The following is a 17878-nucleotide window of genomic DNA, read 5'->3' as shown; positions in this document are numbered from 1 at the left end:
CTCCAGTCCTCAGCCTATGCAGGTGATCCAGTTGGAAACCATGGTCAAGTAAGGTCATGCTGCTGAATCCTTTTCACAGTAAGGAATACCTTCAGCTTCTGAGTCAAAACTTCCAGGTAATATCCCGAGCACTCTTAATGCCATATTCTTCTGCCTGTTATCATGGATGTGTTGAGAGCATGAGTGCCATTCTTCCTGCCTCCCTTTACATGAATGCTCCGCAGAATAGCAGGCAAGAGATGGAGATGATTGCTTCTTGGCTCTGGTCCTTGTCTTGTCCTCACTACAATTCTCCTCCTCGGTTGTTTAGATGGTGTTTCCTGTATCAGGCTCTCTTGGTCTGTTGCCTGTGGTCCTAGCCTTGACACCAGTGATGTAATGATTCTGTTCTCTCTTTCTGTCACATGTCTGTCACATCCTATGACATCCTATCACATGCTTACAGTTGATTGGTCCATGGTCTGGAGCATTTAAAGACCACTCTACTAGAGTGATTCAGGTAGTCCAAACACAGCCTGCAAAGAAAACTGATGATTTGGCCTGGAGCTGCCCACTCCTACACATTCACTTACTTTGCCAAGGAATGGTAAATTAGATACTGATCTGAACACGCTCCAACTACATATAGAATTTTTATTATGAACCAAACACCTATGTTCGTCCCTGCCCATGCGCTGAGGTCCAGTTCCGGTTAGTTGACGACATTTGTGTAGGGTACATATTCCAGTTTACCTGAAAGGTCGTAAGAGGGCATGAGGGTCCTTGTGTGCTGTGCTCAGTGTCTAGCCTACCCACTGAGGGTGTTTTAAAGTGTCCCTTCAGTATACAAAAATGACAAATGTGAAGCTGTCTTAATTACTATTGCATTAAAATGAGCAATGAAATAAAAATCAACATGTGGCCCTTTCAAGTTCAACTTGCAAGCCTATCTGGGAAGTTCAGATCTTGCCATATAAGATAAACAATATGTTACATCTACTTGTAAAAGACATAGTTTCACCAGATTCAGAAATGCTTTTGAACTTTCCCTTTACAAAAATGGCAGCCACCTTTTCTGGTTTCCAGTCTGTTGCTTATTTACCAATTCTTTGTAAGCTTCTGACTTCAGAAACCTTGGGAAACAGTCCTTAGCCATGAGACTGTAGATTAATCTCTGGGCATCATCAAAACACTGAAGACTAGGTTCAGAAATATTCCGGGCGATGCGGTCTCTGGTATTGAAGTCAATGTTTATCTGCCGGGAATAGAATGACACAAATTGTTTATTTTGCTGAAGATCTGTCTGGAAGCCAGAAGCAAATATTATTTGAATTGCTTCCTGAAATATACCCTTTGATGCAAAGTGGCAGGAAGGTTGTGCTTTCAATATCTAGAATATTAAGTACTAATTTTAATTTGATTCCCTACTCTGAAACTGATTCTATTATTGTTTCTTCTTTTTCTTCGCCTACTTTAATTTTAAATGCTTAATGTTTTCTAAGTGCATAGCACTACAGAAAATGATCTGTCTTTTCATACTGTAGGGGGGAAAAGGTAGTATTTGCTTTATTTTCTTTCAGCTTGCTAAGCTTTGTAAATTGGGTTTCAATGCATAGATCCTTCAGGCAAATAAGTATTCAAACAGGGGAGAGGAAAATCAGGCATCTCATTCCATCCAGAAAAAAATGCAAATTGCAGGCATGTGTAGCCTCAATTCACTTTTGGGCCATTTAAGGAAGGGAGAAAATCAAAGTTATCAAAGTTAACCCTGAACCTTTACCTTTCTGGGGATCTTAAGCAAGGGACCATGATTCATAGTAAAACACCTGCCTGGCAGGCAGAAGGCCCCAGGTTCAGTCTAGTTTACTATTTGAAATGGACTTCCTAATTTATTATTAGGGAAAATTGCACTTTTAAGGGACATGTCTTTTCCCTTTTAAAGCACTAATAAAAAAGCAGGGAGCCCAGTTCTGAGCAGTGAACCAAAATGGACATTGGCGTATTAAGCAACATTTATTTTCCCTGCATGGCCCCGAGGCAAACTGAGGCGGCACAAATTTATAATTTGCATTTTATGGACAGAAGAAAAAGGAGAATCCTCATCTTGTCTGTTTGACCTTTTCTGTACCTCATTGTTGCCACTCTTTCCTAGTGAGCTGAATCTTCATCTGATGCTCCAACAAAAGAGCATTTATTTCAGGGAATTTTTTTCTTGAATTCGGATCTAGTCCTCTGCATGTGTTCCACGCATCCTTTGAAAAGAGGCTGTGTGGCCGTGTTGTCAAGTACTTCATCAGCAATAAAACCTCCTGGGGAGGGGGGCGGCGCATATGCAATAACATTATAATATCATAACACTGTAAAAAAAACCACTGGATGTGTAGGGAACAGTAAAGTTGCTGTCATTTCAGAAGTTTTCTACTCCTCCTTAGTCACCAACTATGGAAATGGCTGGTGATCACCAAACAGGGTACAGCAATTTAATAATTATGAAACATGCTATCTGCTCCTCCTGGTGATCTTTGAACTGGATATAGCAATTTAGTAATTATCAAGCATGCTAAATGTGTGTTCATGTACTTTGCCACTATATGTTTTGCATATGCAGTGATGTTATAACATTATAACATTATACAAAAAGTAAACACACCTGAAGCTATGCTAGAAGAGAAGGGGGGGGGGATACAGAAGCAATACAAGTGCATGACATCAAAACCTACTCCCTCCCCATAAAAAAAAAAGAAATTAAAAGAAATAATTTAATGGACAGGTAATTGCATGGAGAAGGCTACATGAAACTTTGTTGCCTGTTTTGTCTCCAGAGTATAACCTTGATATATCACTATGAGTGGAAAATTGTCACACATTTAACTTTACACTTTAAAAAAATAAGCAGATTGCTAAATCTACAACCTGAGGAGACAGTAAAAGGATGGCAGTCAGGATGAATATGTGAGACTTAAAAGACAAAATGGTGGCATGGTGGAAAACTGAATTTGGGGATTCATCTTTTGGAATCTGAGTTAAGATCTGAAGGGGGAAGAACATCGCTGTAACAGAAGTCAGAAAACATGGAGTAAGGTGGAGGCAAAATTTTGTGTGGAACATTTTGCATTGTTTGATTCTCTAAGAACACCAATGCAGAGGGTTGTTTTGTGTGGGAATGGTATTTGAGTCATAAAAACCATCACTTCTAATTGGCCCCCAAGCCCTCCCCCACTATGACTGACACTAATCAGCCTTACCCACTGGGTCCTAGTAAGAGTTGAGCTGAGGCTCTTGCAATTTCTATTTTTAATGTTATTATTATGACCATGTTATTACTGTTATCACCTATTACTATATTTTATCTGTATCTTTTCCTGTTTCCTGTAAACCACCCAGAGCCCCCGGGGAGGGCAGTATATAAATATAAATAAATAAACAAACAAATAAATAGAGTTCAACCATGACTTGGTTTTCTGGTTAAGCTCCACAAAATGGCAACTCAACAGTTAATTATCAGGTAATTAAGTTTTTCAGTGTTCTAACACTTCCTTAGAGCCTGTTTGGTGTAGTGGTTAGGAGTGCGGACTTCTAATCTGGCATGCCGGGTTCGATTCTGCGCTCCCCCTCATGCAACCAGCTGGCTGACCTTGGGCTCGCCAGGGCACTGATAACATTGTTCTGACCGAGCAGTGATATCAGGGCTCTCTCAGCCTCACCCACCCCACAGGGTGTCTGTTGTGGGGAGAGGAATGGGAAGGTGACTGTAAGCCGCTTTGAGCCTCCTTCGGGTAGGGAAAAGCGGCATATAAGAACCAACTCTTCTTCTTCTTCTTCTTCTTCTTCTTCTTCTTCTTCTTCTTCTTCTTCTTCTTCTTCTTCTTCTTTGTAGAGTGGAACCTGAACTTCTTCCTATGATGGCTGGGTAAGGTAAGAAGCCCTAGGCAAGAGGGAATACTTCCACACAGCAGCTCATTCCAATTCCAATGGTTCCCTAGTGTCTCTCAGAAGCAGTGCAGGTAGGGGATGGAAACCACAGCATGGACTTTTTCCATATGACTTGGGGATTCTCAAATTACCCAAGAACTGCTGGAAGGAGCTGAGCTTCAACCACTTATATGTCATCGCTCCCCCCCTTAAAAAAGAGAAAACATAAATGGGTCTATCCTTAACATGAACTCTGTTGTGAACTCTTGCGTCAGAGAATAGCCTAGTTTGCATTAGACATTTTCTATTTTCCAGAGATTCCTTAATCATAAAAAATATTTACCCATTGACCTTAGCACTCCCCCCTCCCAGGGAGGACTATGTTTAGTGGATATCAGTGATCCTCTGAAAATTTTGGGTCAAGAAAACATTGCAGAGAGGAGGTAAGGTTGCCTGATAGGTGTCGGTTTATGTTCTGAAATTCTGCACTTCCTAAGTGTGTTTGAACCTGACTTGGCACAGAGAGACCTTCTCTTAGGGTTGCCAGCTTCCAAGTGAAACACAAAACCCACACCAAACCATGAGCTAGAACCCATTGTATTAAGCATGCAATGGGCTTTACTACTAGTTCCCATATAATTCAGCCAACAATTGCAGCTTAAGGTTTACGTATAAATTCTACTTAAGAGATTTTTGTTTCTTAGTATGCATGGCTAGAGTTTCCAGAAATACCATAGTATGGATATGTTTGTCTTTGCCTCAGTGCCCAACAGGAGCACAATACAGGTAAACTTTGGATGCATTTACTTACCTCCTAATAAAGAAGCTGATATCCAGAGTGTTGCAGCTGAAATCAACCTTTTAGGAGAACACACAAATTGATTACCTCTTTTGGAGCATCTGCCTGGATAAAATCTGAATAAATCTGATGAGCTTTTGAGGCAATTTTAACTGCCGACTTTGTTTTCTTGAAGTCCTCACAGGCCAGCCAGAACTCAATGTTTTCCTCACTGAACTCTGATTTCAGGAAAGTTCTGAAGGCAGCCAGACCTTCTGCGGAAATATGACAAACAGATTGAGAAATCAACAGTCCATCCAGTCACAAGTGGAATGGGAGGCAGCTGAGTAATCAAAGATTGCAAATGGTTGACTTCTGGTGGGGAAGTTCCATTCTTCTCTGCAGGTTTCTGCAGGTTTCATGGGTTTATACGGGCTGTTCACTTGCTATGTAGGCTCTGCTTTTTCCTCTTCAGATATGACTTTTGCATGCTGAAAAAGCTGTTGGGGTGATTACTGATTTGAAATCAGTAATTGAATCTACAGATAGAACTGAGTTCAGGACTAAACTAGATGTTACCTTTTTAATGGGTTAGGGAAGCTCTCATTTCCTTTAGTCAGGATGGCAGCTGCTGGGAACTAATTTCCCAAGTGCTGCGGAGGCCCTTTTTCTTAATTATGAATTAAAAAGTGACTAAATGGCAGGAAGCTGAAGGTCAGAATAAATTGGCAATTCTTGTAATTCAGGAGGTGGACAGTGGGCTACCACAAGGATCCATTTTGGGACCACTGCTATTGAATTGGTTCTGAAATGTTTGGGGATTGGGGGTGATCCATGTAGTAGCTAAGTTTGCAGATAATACTAGATTATACCGGATGGTGAAAACCAAGGCAAATAGTGAGGAGTTATAGAAGGATCTAATTGGGGTCAGGGGGCAACAATGTGGCAAATGAATTTCAGCATGCGTAACTGTAATGAGATGCATATGAGAAGAACGCCCCCCCCCCCCCCAAAAAAAACTGGCTAACACTGAAATTGAAACACATTTTAGGGTTATAGTGAAAACTCAGTGAAACTATCAACCCAGTGTGTGGCAGCAGTGAAAAAGAAAAGCCTAATGCTAGGATTTACTTTTAAAAAAAAAGGAAATGAAATGAAATGAAACTATGCCCCCATATAGATTTATGGGCCAACCTTATTTGGAATACTCTGCAAAGTATTATCTCAAAGAGAACATTGTAGAGCTTGAAGAAATACAGAGGAGAGACCAACCAAGATGATTAGGGAGCTGGAACACCTATCCCAGGGGTAGTCCAACTGCGGCCCTCCAGATGTCCATGGACTACAATTCCCAGGAGCCCCTGCCAGCATTCGCTGGCAGGGGCTCCTGGGAATTGTAGTCCACGGACATCTGGAGGGCCGCAGTTGGACTACCCCTGACCTATCCTGTGAGGAAAGGACTCAGTTTAGAAAAGGTGACTAAAGGAAAATATGATAGAGGTTTATAAAATTATGTATGGAGTGGAGAAAATGGATAGTAGAAACTTTCTCTGCCTCCCTCCCCCTCTGGGGCACCCAGTGAAATCGTTGAGAAATGTTCAGGACAGACAAAAGGAGCAGAAGGGGAGGGCCTCAGGCTGACTGATCTTCCAGGGAAATGTCTTGGTCACTTTGTGAAAAAGTATACTGAACTAGATGGACCGTTGGTCTGATCCAGCAGGCTCTTCTTACGTTCCAAAGAGACCTACATGGGCAATATAGTTTTCACCATAGTTTGTTAAATACAACAGAGACCTTCTTTGGACAATTCAGTTTCCTAAGACTATTGTGGGGAAAACAACTTTCTAGGCATTGTGCTAAAGAGAATGCTTTGAAATGTGTGAATAACACCTGGTAAAATCTCAGAAACTGGCTGGATTGCCAAAGTTTTTATTGACCTGAGGATGGGGCTTTATGGCACTGAATAGTGGAAGCAGCATAACTGGGCTGCTACCCAATTAAAGAAACCACAGTTAATTGATCAAAGGAGTTTAAATGTAGTACCTGTTTATTCAGTTTAACTCTGCATACATTTGCAACAACATTAAACATCTGTTCTTATAGAAAGCACTAGATTTTCATTTTTAGATAATGTATGCACAGCAGAAGGTCATTTTAAAGAAGGCATCTCCTCCTTAGATGTTCTAAGATGGTCACTGCCACGCATAGGAGGAGACATAGTGGATGTGTCAAAGTCACATCTAGCTAAAACCCAAAAATAACATAACCAACACAACCTCAGCAGAATCCTAATGCATCCATGAGGTCACTTTCAGGTTTTAGCTGGAAGTAATATCTATTTCCTTCATGGCTTGGTCCCCTCCCTGAGGTTGCAGGCTTGCACCTGGACCCTTTCCGCACACGTTAGTTAATGCATTTTCAAAGCACTTTAGAAGCAAATTTTCCTGTTCTGCACAGGAAAGTCTATCTGTAAAAGCACACTGAAAGTGCATTATCCTATATAAGTGGAATGAGTCCTGGAAGGCCTGCATATAACACTGCATTTCTGCTGAAGGACAGGGTGAGAACTGCATATGAACTCCTTTGAAATCTGAACAAAGTTTGAGTCCAGTGGCACCTTTAAGATCAACAACATTTTATTGAAGGTTATAAGCTTTTCGAAAGCTCCTACCATGAATAAAACTTGCTGGCCTTAAATATGTCACTGGACTCAAGCTTTGTTCTGCTGCTTCAGACCAACCCCTCTGAATATATCCTTTGAAATCTGCAAAGCAAGGATAGCATACAGTATTGTGATGGTTACCTTTGCACAGGCAAGTCTTACCTTTATTAGCTAGCAATGTATCCACAGATTCCATCCACGCCATTGTTTCCCTAGGGCCAGATCTGTGGAAACAACATCTACCCTTGAAAATAGTATTGTGGTCTTTAGCCCATGCAGTCTGCTGATAGACTCTAGGTGGCATATATATCCATAGGGATCGTATCAACACGGCAATAGTAAGGGACGGTTTCCGTATCATACCGTAAATCGACCTGCAAAAAACGCCGTCTTGTGCAGATAGCCCTAGGGGATGTTGACTGCAATTTGACACAGGTTTCTAGATTATTAATCTAGAAGAGAGTTGTAATAAACTTTGTGGCTGGATGAGCAATAAAACACAGGAGGGGTATCACTGACTCGCTCAGTAGAGACTTGCAGAATACCGTCCCTGCAACCAATGGGCTAACCATTAATTTATATGATCCTTTGGCTACCGACGACTAGAGCTTTCCAGAAGGTTATCATGCTAACCGTGGAGTGATAAATGGGCTTTTTCTCAACTTCTTACTGGTATTAAAAATGGTTTGCTTCACAGTTTTGGTTCGTAACAAGATTTTGATTAAGTATTTGTTAAAGCAGTAATAGAATTCCCTCTCCCCCCGCCTCGTTTTGTTTCCTGCTGGTGTCAGGAGGAGCTGTCTTGCCCCGTCTCTGAGAAAGCACAAAGAATCCAATTAGTTCAATATATTCTCAGCTCAGGTCAGATTTATCTAAATCTAGGGACTTGTCAGGGCAGAATAAGATCTTTTCCAAACTAGTTAATAATTTTAAGTGCTTTCTGCTTCCAAAATGGCATTCCCATGGGCTTGATGTATGTGCTATCAGGCCCAAAGCATATAGTCTGTGAGAATCTGAGGTTATCCATAATCCCACTGACATCCCCAATTCGTTTGTTACATAAATCTTTGACTATGCAGTGTTTCTAAAGAAGAGGTGTTAATTTCTTTTAATACTTCCTCCAATAGTTTCACCATCTATTTCTAAGCAGGTGGCTTGTTGGACAGCAGCAGAAATTTTCGGTGCATCCCAGGAGTACACAAGTGGTTGCCGAAGAATAATTTTTGCGTTGGCACAGAAAGGAGTTTTACACATCCCGATTTCTGTTCCCGGAGTTAATCTTGGTGCAGGGTCATGCATCGGCAGCCGCTGACTGTTGACCCAAATCTGCTTCATTGAGGAATACAATCTGGCCTCGTAGTTGCCAACTGAGGGACGCAAGAGGGAAAGTAACAATTTTTTAAATGAATGCTATGGTCGGGTTGCCAGCCTCCAGGTGGTAGCTGGAGATCTCCTGGTATTAAAAATAGCACCTCCAGGTGGGAGCTGGAGATCTCCTGCTATTACAACTGATCTCCAGGTGACAGGGATCAGTTTACCTGGAGAAAATGATTGCTTTGGAAGTAGGACTCTATGGAATTTTGCCACCAACCCCTTCCTCTTCCCAACCCATAGATGGCAACCCTACGCTACGGTCTCTCTCAAGGACTGGAAGCAGATGAAGGGAGTCTTACCAGTCTTACCAGTACTTTGTCTTACCAGTACTTTGTACCGACTTGTATTTGCTTACTTTTATCCCTAGATAAGAAAGACTGGAAGGTGTGACCATGTGTTTTGGTAATAGTAAATTAAAGCTGAGCTCTAGGTCACAACCTTCCAAACTAATAGCTGAATAGGGTTGTAGTGGGAAGAAGAGCATCCAGTCAGACATGGATTAGTGTATGAGTTTCTTGTGCCATCAAGCTGCTTTTGGGGAAGCCAGTGCTTCATAAGCCAATAGCAGTGACCGTGAGTCAGGATTTGCCAAAGCTTAGGCCTTGGACTTGTTTTCATGGCTAAATAAATTATATAGAAGAGAACCCATCAGAACATGCTCTGTTTGATGTTCTTCCACTAGGCTCCAACTACAATCCTCTAGTACAGTGGTTCTCAACCTGGGGGTCAGGACCCCTTTGGGGGGTCGAACAACTCTTTCACAGAGGTTGCAGCAGGGCAAGCAGCCCTTCTCTCCAAGGGGTCCCCAAGTGGGTGACATTGCTCCTCTTCTATTTCATCCACACAACAGCCTTGCAGGGTAGATTGAGTTTTTTCTGTCTGGAGCAGCAGAAAAGAGCAAGATCGGCATGGTGTGAATTAAACTGACCAATGGCGTGAAGATCCATTGTTCAAGACTGTATATAAATTGGTTATAAATTGGTTATAAATTGGCAGGAGCATTCAGGACTAGCAGCAACAGTGGCAGTGCCCCACCACCCCCAGCCAAGCTGCTCGCCCTACTGTGACACCTGTGAAAGGGTCGTTCAACCCTCAAAGGGGTCCCGACTCCTAGGTTGAGAATGACTGTGTTAGTCACATGGAATCCATAGGGTCTGGAGGCTGCATTGAGGTTGGCTGAGCATCACAGTTGCTACAGTTCCTATGAGTCCCAGACACCCTACGTACAACAGACAGACAGGAGCCTGCAAGGCATCTGGGTAACCTGCAAGCCTCTGTCATGAATCACACTACCTCTGCTCCCCTTCATCCACCAGTTGAGAAAGCCCAGGTGTGGTGATAAGGCCCAGTTTGCCCTGGGAGAGCTGCATAGCCCCTTTTGCAAGCCCAGTGAAGGGATAGGATATTTAGAAAGATCTGACATTTAACTTGCATTAAAATAACGTGCTAAGCATATAGCATAGGCAAGCCTACTAAAAGTGAGGACTAAAGAGAATATCATCGTTGCATAATTAATGACCACTGTAGTGACAGTAAAGCAGACGTTAGCTAACTCTTTGGTCCGTAGGGGAGTGCTTGGGAAGCTATAGGGGAGTATGTGTCCTTTTGAGAACTAATGAAAGATAAAAGCTGATGAAAACTTTGTGTTCCCAGTTGCTTTTTATGGGGAGAAATGTTGGACAGAAGAACGAGCAGGAAAAGATTTCTAAAGCTGACATTTGGTGTTTGGAAAATTAAGAAATCTTGGGGGGTTTCAAAAGTTATGGCACTGATTGGAGCATTAAACTGTGTTCTTCCTTTTTAATTTGTACCACATCAGGCCACTGCTCAGTTGAGAAGGCATTTATTTGTTAATTTGCATAAGCCCTATCATATTCTGTTGGGGAGATCTCATTACATGGGTAGTTTTCCATTTGTTGCTTAAATGTACACTCTCAGCAGCTGTTCGGGACCACTGGGTTGAATGAACAGTGATAGGGAGGAAAATGAATTTGGGAACTTCCCAGTAGACAATAGTCTGACGTCCCGTCCCCCCTCCAGATGTTTTGGGTTTTGTTAACAGATACATGGATTCCATGTCTGTTCACCACTGGTGAAACCTGGAGCTGGAGCAGGTGTTGCCATGGGGATGTACAGACAAGCTTTCATGGTAACCATCCCTTTACCCCCTTGACATGTTTGATAGGTTAGGGTTGCCAGCCTGCAGTTGAGGCTTGGAGTTCTAGAATTACAATGACTCTCTGTAGTACAGACAACAATTCCCTTGAAGGAAATGGCAGCATTAGAGGGTGGTCTTTGTGGCATCCCATCCCTACTGAGCTCCACCCCATCTCCAAATTCTACTCTCCGTAGGCATCTCCTGGAATTTCCCAAGCCACTGTCGGCAACTCTTGTTAGATTCTAGTTGGACTGTCGGCAACTCTTGTTAGATTCTAGTTGGATAGATGGCTGCATTGTCAAAGCAGACAGTTTGGGAACACAGAAGCCCATGTGGTATAGATTGAAATGTTGAACTAAATCTGAGTTAAGATTCCCAGATGTGAAAGCTTAGAGTTTCATCCTGAAAATATGCATGTTGTGTGGGCTTCTTGGTAGAAGTGTGGAATTTAAATGTAATTTTAAATAGGTTGACTGAGACCGTTTCCGTACTGGGAACTTTGCTGCCCTGGCTCAGAGAAACAAAACAAAGAAGGCCCTGAGAAGGCAATCAGGTCCAATGGACAAAATTGGATTTCAGTAGGCTACACTTATTGGAGTAACTCTGCATAGGATTGCAGTGAGTGCTATTTCAGCAAAGCAAAGAGTTACTCTTCTGACAGTCTGTCACAGCAAAAGATAAGCCACCAAAGTCCTTGGCCTATGGGACCCCTAGGGCTTTATAGCTACATGGTGTCTGCAAGTGAACATACCTCATGTTCCTGGAAAACATGGACACATTTCGGTCGAGAGCACGATGTTTAGTTTTTGTAACCTCTACTTCCCACTGGTAGGGTTCCCACTGGTGGGTTCAGTGACTGCACAACACAGTAGCCCTTTTCAGCTGGTATGTTTCTGGTGCTCCTATCATGCATTTTGGGAGGGCGTGTTACTTGGGATCGTTTTGATACGCATGATTGTGATTTTGCCTGAATTATGTATCATGCATGTATTCTTTCCATCTTCTGTACATGGAAGCACATAAGGGAAAATAACAACGGGGTTTCTGTTCACATATACCAAAGTCATAATATACTCATATTGCTTTGTTTAGACAAAATAGCCATGGGCATAGCATGCTCCCTTTTTGCACAGAACAAGAGTACTGGAAATGTAATAACTGGAAGTGCTCAATTTTAATGGCTGCTTTAAGAGTCGTGTAATAAGTGAAAGGGGCTCATTATAAAAGCTGTTTTAGGGGATATGGTCCAATCTGTGGAAGGCCTGAGTTACGTTATGTTCTCCATACGAATGCAATTCTATGACAATGGGGAAGAGTTTGGAAAATTGGAGGACTTTTTGACCCAGTTATTGTCTTCTGTCAACCTTCTATTTAGAAATACCTTTCTTATTTATTTAATTCTGGCAGATTATCGTTATGCAGATTTACACCATTAAAGCAAAGAAACAAACCCCAGCATATTGAGAAATCTTGTGGCACCTTAAAAGATGTGTGGTGTAGGGTTGCCAGATCCTCTGGTGGCAGCCGAGCTCTCTGCCCCCTGGCTCCTGCCCTCTAGTCACCAATCACGGAATGGGGGCTGGAATGGGGAAGCTAACCAGATGAAAGAGGAAGGCCCAGGCCACATCACCAGCATTGCACAGCAAGTGACATCATACCTGCAACATCCTGACAATGATGATTTTAATGTTTATATTTAATGTTTATATTGTATTATGGTTTATATGTTGTTACTTGCCCTGAACCTTTGGGAAAGGGCGGGTTAGTATTATTATTATTAATTAATGTTTGGGCAAAAATTCTATGGTAAAAGTTGATTTTACAATAGGGTTTTTGCCCAAATACCAGAGTGTCATATTGACAGCAAAACATGATGAGATCACTTCCTGTGCAATGCTGGCCTGGGCCTTTGTCTTTCTTCTGGTAAGTCCCCCCATCCCCTGCTGGTTGCCAGGTGGGACCTAGCAAACCCAGTGAGGTGGCACAAGCTTTTGTGGACAACATTTGATTCAAAATGGAAGACTGCACAGAATGGATAATTTTAGGGAAAGTATTAAGCCTGTTGAATAGTACAAAACGTTCCATGTAACACAGAGTTGGGGCTTAAACTGGTAACCTGATCTTTTGCAACAGCTGGTTCAACATACACTGTGTCTTGACATCATTGCACTGTATATCTCTCCAGTATGCAAGCAGTAGCTAATAAGGGAAAGTGTGGGAAGAGAAAAGCATGCTGTAACAATGACAAGCTGTGGACTCCATTGTACTAGCCTTTATGGAGAGAAAACGTGACATGGTCTTCCATTTGCGGAGCATCTACCCTGAGCATCTCCTTTTGAGCAATAAGCTGGTGTGTCTGTATTATCTAGAAACACTCAAGGTGACACAAAAAGAGACATCTCAGGCCTCTGTCTGAAGGTAGAGATCAAACAATCCTGCGGTCCTTCGGTTTAGCAAAGGCGAAAGCATAAAGAAATAAAAGAATGTGCATGAAGTAGAGCTGACCAAGGAGATGGCAGATAATGATTAGCATGCCAGTCTAGAACCTAGGAAACATTCCAATTGCCACTCAGTCATAAGCTCACTGGATGGGACAGGTCTCTACTACAACGGGAAGCCTCTTCGCAGTTCCCCTATTCCCTGCCCATGCTTCAAAGTCAGATGGAGGAAAAGGGGGCGGTGCACACACAGGCAGCACAAGATGTCGCTTCTGGTGAGTGATACCATGATGATGGGGATGATGCTCTAGGATTTACCCAAAGCTCTGTGGTTTAACAACAGAGTTTTGGGAAATCCTAGAGCGTTCTCCCTGACATCACTACACTACTTCCAGTTTTCACCTGATGTAAACAGAAGATGGCTGAATGGTTAATAGCCTCATACACCGATATAATGCTGGTGCATCTGTCTTTACCCTCCAGTCTTCACAGCCTACTTTTAGCCTAACCTACATCCCGGATTTGCTGGGAAGGATAAAATGGGGGAGGAAAGAAACCTTTGACCTGCCCTGAGCTCCTTAGAGGAATAGTGGGATGAAAAATAAAATACAAAAAAATAAAATTAGGGATGGTTTTTAATAGCAGCGCTTAGTTTAATGAAGGATTATTGTTCATCAAACTGTGATTTGGGTTACCTGGAGCCTCCTAACAACTGGTGGGGAATGGGGGAGGAGCTTACTAGTAGTGGAAGGGAGGCCCTGGTGACATCGCAGCGACATGTCTGTCACTTCTGATGTCATTCATCAGTGATGTCATCACACAGCATTGGAGCAATACTTGGGTATTTGGGCAAAAACTCCCGGTTCTTGGATATGCAGTGTAGGGTTGCCAACCTCCAGGTAGGGACTGGAGATCTGGAATTACAACTGATCATCAGACAACATATGCATTTATTTATTTAAAATGTTTATTCCACTGTTCCTGGAGAAAATGGCTGCCTTGGAAGGTGGACTGCATGGCATTATACCAAGGTCCCTCCCCTCCCTAAACTCTGCTCTTCTATGCCCTACCCTGAGAATTCCAGGTATTTTCTAACCCAGAGTTGGCACTCTCATTGCAGTGTATTATTTTCTTTCTGTTTCATTTAAGTGGGATCTAATTGACTGCAATGTCCTTTGAGTAAAGTGCCGCATTTTAAAAAGATACATAGTCGGAGAGGAGAATAATCACTAGTTTTATTGTCGCAGAATACATAGCATATGAATTAACATAAGTTAGTGAGCAAGTTATAAATGTTCTAATGTACTACGGTGATCTGTTGTGAACTCCTCTTCCTTCCTCCTCTGCAAATGAGGCTAAGGAGTTATTTTTTTTGTTGTTTAGTTAAACTGAGAAGAAGCTTACAGTTATAATTTTAATTTTTTTTTAATACGTAGTCATAAATAAGGAACTCACTTCACTGGCATGTTTTGTCCCACTGCTTGTCACAGGTCAGGTCACGCCGGATTTCTCTTATGGATTGGTCTTCAAGATGATGGCTACAGAGAGTAGGAACAGTGAGCGTTGGTAGGTAAACAGATAAATCACAGAAGATTTCAAATGGACATTCTGTATTTAAAATGCTTTCAAAAGATTTTATTGTTTTGAAACAATGTTAACATCACCACAGTAATCAATACAGTTCAACATTGCCCCCCCCCCCAATTTCTTAATGTATTGTTAGTCCAGTAATATGGTTAAATCTTGATGAATTCAGATTATTGAGAGAGAGGAGGAAAAACTGAATGGGATAACCAACCCTTGCATAAGAGGTGATTTTATTAGTATATTAATGGGTGGAGGAAAGAAGTTGGTGGTGAAATGAAGACGGCTAAAACAAAATGATAACTTCCATCCAACTTTGTATTTTCATTTGTGGAAGAGGGCACATTAATTTCTGTTGATTCCCATTGCAGACCCCCACGTTGCTCCCTAGGGAGGGCCTGAGGGCCTACTGACTTCCAGGGGGGGGAAATCCAGGGGACATTGTGGGATGCAGCAGGACAGGGAAACAGAAAAGGCCCTTTCTGCAAAGTCCATAGGTCAGGCTTTCATGACAATCCCGAAAGGGTTACAGCGATTGGGTGGGAGTTTATTAAATTTTAATTATTTTTTATTTTTAAAAAATATCAGGTGATATGGCCGTATCCCGTTGACCCATACACTCATCCCAAAATGACCAATGATGGCCCTGGAGGGGTGGAAAGGGAAGGGATCTCGACCATACAAGTCCTCGCTGGCCGAGGTTCATTGCACATGGTAGCAGAGAAGTCCAGAGAAGTATCCTTATTTTAACTTTAGTGTTGGGGGGGGGGGGCATGAAGTGGCTTAGGCCTGTCCTGTCACTGTTTCTGGTATGTCTGTGTGCATTGGCGTGAGGGCAGCAGAGTGGCATAGGCCTGCCCTGGTCCTGTTTCTGTTTTGGGGGGTGAGTGGGGGAAATGGAGCATCATAGGCTTGCTCCAGCCTGGTTTTTGCAGGCTTCCACTACAGGCTCTCTTTGTTGAGAGCCAGTTTGGTGTAGTGGTTAGGAGTGCGGAATTGTAATCTGGCATGCCAGGTTCGATTCTGCGCTCCCCCACATGCAACCAGCTAGGTGACCTTGGGCTCGCCACGGCACTGATTAAAGCTGTTCTGACCGAGCAGTGATATCAGGGCTCTCTCAGCCTCCCCCACCTCACAGGGTGTCTGTTGTGGGGGGAGGAATGGGAAGGCGACTGTAAGCTGCTTTGAGCCTCCTTCGGGTAGGGAAAAGCGGCATATAAGAACCAACTCTTCTTCTTGAATAAGAGCAAACTGGTATCCTGCCCAGAGTGCAGGCGTGGTTCTGTTCACAAATCATCTGAACAAGTTTCTGTGCTGTGGGAGTGGCCTAGTGATGTCACATCTAGCGGGTTTGTTTGGGTGGTACAGCTTCTGGTGACACATGACTTTTGGGGGTATGGAAGGAAGGTGTGGCCTGCTGGCATCACTTCTAGGGTTTCTCAAAGCCTGAGAAAGTTTCAGAGGTTTCTCGGTGGTTAAAAGGTTGAGAAAGGCTGTTATAGGAGGAAGTCAAGTGAGCTCTATGGTGCTCTAATGGTGAGCCTTATGGTGCTCTTTGTCACCATGTTGGGGATCACTGTTCTTTTCTATTGAGTGGTGTTAAAATGAAATTAGACTATGCAAATAAATATAATGGGACTGAAATTGATTTAGAAGCAAAAGGAGTATTTTCTGAATATATATGTGTTTGATTATTCTTATCAGACAAAAGATAGTCAAGTCTGATTTTATTTGATCTACCAGAGAAACCTTCCAGCAATGGATCAATGGTTTCTTTATGGATTTTACTATAAAAAATACAATTAAAGAATGTGAGCATACAGGATTTTATTTTATTTCCCTTCCAGGACTGCCTTCCTTCTTCCTAATAGAAATATCCTTCTGGAATTCTTACATTCAAGAAAACAAAAAGATAGGCTGCTTAAGCAGCTATGTATTTCACCTGTTTAGGAGCAATGAAATGTGGCATGGACAATGTACTCAATTGTCTCTCTAAATCTATTACTGTCTGCTTAAGTTTTTGTTTTGTTGTTTTTGTTAATCTCGGGTCTATAAGGGTTTGGGAAGATAGGCCTAGTTTTTGTTAGAAATTTAAGACAGCCAATTGCCAGCTAGATTGCCAAATGGTTTGCAATATCAAATGGATTAATATGGCCTGATGACCACTCGAATATTGATGAGAAATATATCCCAATAATTTATCTTTAGCACAATGACTAGAAAGTTGCCCCCCCCCCCATACAATATTCTTACAAAGCTGAATTGTTCAAAGAAGGTCTGGTGTATTTATCAAATAGTGATGGAGCCTATATTGGATGCCTCCTAGGAACATAAGAACATCCTTCTGGATCAGACCAGTGGTCCATCTGGTTCAGTGTAGTTTCAGACAGTGGTCAAGGACTTTCCCTAGAAGGTCAAGCAATCAGGGCATATAGGCTGAGGCCCTCCCCTTCTGCCTCCCAGCACCAGTATCCAGAGGTTTGCTTCCTTTGAATATGGAGGCTCCATTCAGTCGCCATCCGTAGTCAGCTGGCAGCAATTGATGGACATCCTCTCCATCCATCCGTTTGATCTGCTTGAGCTATCTGTAGTTCTGGCCCTCCCTACTTCAACTGGCAGGGAATTCTCCAGGGAGGGTTCATCTAGGAACAATCTACCATGATATGAATGATTTCTGTACTATCCATCCATCTATCCATCCCATCATTTCTCCAAGGAGTTTAGAACGGCGTATATGGTTATCTCTTTCCCATTTTAACCTCACAACTTTCCCCTGAGGTCAGTAAAGCTGAGCGAGAATGATGGGCTGAGATCCCATGGGGGTGGGTAGGCTCAGAGGAATGGTGCTAAGGCCCTTTGTCATAGTGTTTATACATTATTGTTGGAAATTTAATTTTTGCACAGACACACAAGATCACATCTGTCCATTCAGGTTGTCAGCTGCAGATTGGGAAATTGTTGGATATTCGGGGGTGGAGTCTAGAGAGGGCTGG

General features: G+C 42.5%; 1 protein-coding gene and 1 long non-coding RNA gene across 3 annotated transcripts in view; one reads left to right on the top strand and one right to left on the bottom strand.

Annotated features, from left to right (window-relative positions):
* The window catches only part of LOC143835305 (uncharacterized), a 353076-nt gene that overhangs the window by 203117 nt on the left and 132081 nt on the right, over positions 1-17878 (top strand). For both annotated transcript variants that reach the window (XR_013230074.1, XR_013230075.1), the window contains exon 2: positions 14792-14867. This is a non-coding gene — a long non-coding RNA (uncharacterized LOC143835305). The remainder of the gene's footprint in view (positions 1-14791; positions 14868-17878) is intronic.
* Positions 1031-14767, bottom strand: RGS21 (regulator of G protein signaling 21). The gene is made up of 4 exons (XM_077336290.1): positions 14757-14767; positions 7494-7570; positions 4778-4944; positions 1031-1234 (listed from the first exon to the last, which is right to left on the bottom strand). Exons 1-4 carry the CDS (start codon positions 14765-14767, stop codon positions 1031-1033), a joined length of 459 nt encoding a protein of 152 aa, XP_077192405.1.

Source organism: Paroedura picta, chromosome 4 (genome assembly GCF_049243985.1).
Source record: "Paroedura picta isolate Pp20150507F chromosome 4, Ppicta_v3.0, whole genome shotgun sequence".
Lineage (NCBI taxonomy): Eukaryota > Metazoa > Chordata > Lepidosauria > Squamata > Gekkonidae > Paroedura > Paroedura picta.
This window is presented reverse-complemented; position numbering and strand designations above follow the sequence as displayed.